This window comes from Antrostomus carolinensis, unplaced genomic scaffold (genome assembly GCF_000700745.2).
Source record: "Antrostomus carolinensis isolate BGI_N321 unplaced genomic scaffold, ASM70074v2 scaffold22957, whole genome shotgun sequence".
NCBI lineage: Eukaryota > Metazoa > Chordata > Aves > Caprimulgiformes > Caprimulgidae > Antrostomus > Antrostomus carolinensis.
The window spans coordinates 1-2,630 of record NW_010325654.1 but is presented as its reverse complement, the minus strand read 5'-3'; the positions used below and the strand labels follow the sequence as shown (position 1 = coordinate 2,630).

Here is a 2,630-nt window from a genome sequence, read left to right as displayed (position 1 = left end):
TACTGTCCTCATCCCTGTGAGATGAGACCCTTTGCAGAGGCTTCCCACAGCAGTTCTTCATCAACAATACCTTCTGCCCAAAAGGGGAAAGAATCAGATACCTGTCTTTAAACCTGAATGTCACTCCTGGGCTGATTGACACACACAGGGCAGGATTCAGGTGCTTTGCAAACGTCTGAGTTGGATGTGTGAGTCCCCTCTATGCCTGCTGGCCAGAGAGGCTCCTTGGGAACGTGGTTCCTCCCAGCTATCTCAGCTGTGGTGGCCTCAGAAGACACAGCACCTCTTGCATAGGGTAGCAGGGCTGTGGTTTACATAATCGCGGTCCACTTAGTCACAGGGAGAGCCTGTGTCCGCGCTGGGAGAAGCAGGATCCTGGCTGGTGGAGATGGACAGATCTGGTTCCCATGCTCCCCGCTGCCACCCACACAGCGCAGCTCCCTCCCTCGCGTGGGCTGCTCTCTGGGATTGCTGTTCTCCTCCGTGTTGTGCAGTGCCAGGGATCCTAATGACAGCCCGCTGTGCAGGAAAGTCTCACTGCCTTACTGAGAGGTTTTCCTGCCCTTGGCTGCCCTCCCATCCCACCTCACCCACTTGTGGCTTTGGAGCACATCTTCTGACATAGCTGGGGTCCTGTCAAGCTGTCGTCTGTGACCTGAGAAGCTGCATTTTCAGCTTGCAGTGTCACAGGGAGCTGATCTGTTCCCGTTGGCTCTCTCCAGGCTCTTTACCCCCCACCAGCTTCTCCTTGTGCCTCCAGCTGCCCTGTGCAGCCCCTGTCCTGGGCAGCACCACCAGCCCAGCCCTCTCCACCATCTCGTCCTGAGCCTGTTGCGGGAGAACCAAGAGCACATCCAAAGGATGAGAGAAGGGGTGACCTGCAGAGACAGGCACAGCTGCTCCTGGCCTCGGTCACTCGGTGGCACACACAGAGCTTTTTCCATTTCATTTCTGCAGGTGGGAACTTTGATTTCCCTTGCAGGCTCTCAGCCCCCTTAGCAAGGGTTTGCTCCTGCTTTTCATTACTCTACCAGACATACTCGATCTAATAGCTTCTACAGGTGGCGTGGGGTACAAGAGGGTCCGGCTGTGGTTGTCAGCTGTCATCTAGAGTCAGAGTTAATCCAGGAAAACAGTAAAAATTAGTAATGTATACTGCATTCCTCCAATCCATACGCTTTCCATTAGGTGATCTTCCATCCTCCTTAGCACAGAAAGAAAACCCTGCCGATGGCAGTCAGCATTTCTGACTCTGAAAGGCAAGGATTGGTCGTGCCTGGAAATCCGATCTTGACTCTCGCATTCCTGGACACACTGTCTATGCAGGGAATAGTCTTCCACCTTTAAATCCAGGCAGCAGATGCTGGCCATGTGCACAGCCCCTGCCTGCAAATCCAGGAGCTTCTGCAGCAGCAGACATGCCCAGCCTGGGGTGTGCTGGCGTGGTGCAGCCCTGCGTGTCCTTGTGCCGGTCTCCCTGTGTCCGGAGGCCTCTCAAGAGTAATGGCCTTGTCCAGTGTCACACCACAATGTCATGCAAGTACAACAGCCAGGTCAGCTCACTAATGAGGTGCAATTAATTCTTTTGAGAGATTTGACTTTTTTTTACTAATAATCTGGTGAAGAAATTCCTCAAGATCCTCAGTGTCAAGAGGGTTACAGTATTCTTAAACCAATAAAAAGTAAGTGAAACATTCAGCTTTCTTAAATAAGCCCCATCTTCAATCACCTCTACGCTTTAGTGGCTGAAGAACAGTTCAGTAATAAACATTACACGAGGCAAACTCCACTGGTAATTATGTGCATATGAAGAAGCAGAAAAGAAAGAAACTCACAATAATTTCTAGGTGTGACTGCACATGCTAAGTGTGACCTGGGCCCTTTGAGGTGTCACAAGCCGGCTGGGGCTGTGTTATGTGAGATGGAGCTCCATGTGTGGAGCTGCAAAAAGGAAGGGGGTCCTTCCTCTTGCTCCTGCTACAGAAAAAAAAAAAAAAGGTCCAGAAAGCTCTGCTTTAGGTGCCATTAGGTCACCGGTTTGCAGGGCTAACTCTGACTTTCTTCTTTTTTTCTTACTTTTGCAGAGAATGTGATCAATGGGCAGGACTACGAGGTGATGATGCAGATCGACTGCGAAGTGATGGACACCAGGATCCTCCACATCAAAAGTTCATCTGTCCCTCCGTACCTCCGAGAGCAGCGCAGAAATCACACCCACACCAACACCTTCTACAGCGCGTCTCCCTCTGTCCCGGAGACGCCTCATGCCCTGAGGGCTATTGTCAAATCCCTGCAGTAGCTCCTGGGGTGTAGCAGCACAGCCTGTCCCGCACCCGGCACCCGCACCCGGCACGCAGCAGGTCCTGCTGCCAGCCCGAGCCCCTTTGCCGGCCGGTTACCGGGGCTCCTGGCACTTCGGCACAGCAAGGGCAGACCCGCTTAGCCCATTCCTGTGCCTGACCTACCCAACAGCCACATCCTGCCCAGGGATTATACAGCTCAGCTGGCACCTTGCTGGGGACAGGCCTGGGGGACACACACGGCGTGTGATGCCCAGTGCCAGGGGTGCGGGTAATGCACACTGCTGCAGTCCTGGTGTCAGCACCAGCAGCTGGCACAGGGGGTACACG

At 53.4% G+C, this 2,630-nt stretch overlaps 1 protein-coding gene across 1 annotated transcript in view; it reads left to right on the top strand.

The window, feature by feature from the left end:
* Positions 1-2,299, top strand: part of ATF6 (activating transcription factor 6) — a gene marked incomplete at its 5' end in the record, with an annotated part of 77,652 nt that extends 75,353 nt beyond the window's left edge. Inside the window, one exon of the mRNA XM_029085797.1 lies at positions 2,085-2,299. Coding sequence (XP_028941630.1) covers positions 2,085-2,299 — 215 coding nt within the window. The remainder of the gene's footprint in view (positions 1-2,084) is intronic.
* Between the last annotated feature and the right edge of the window lie 331 nt (positions 2,300-2,630).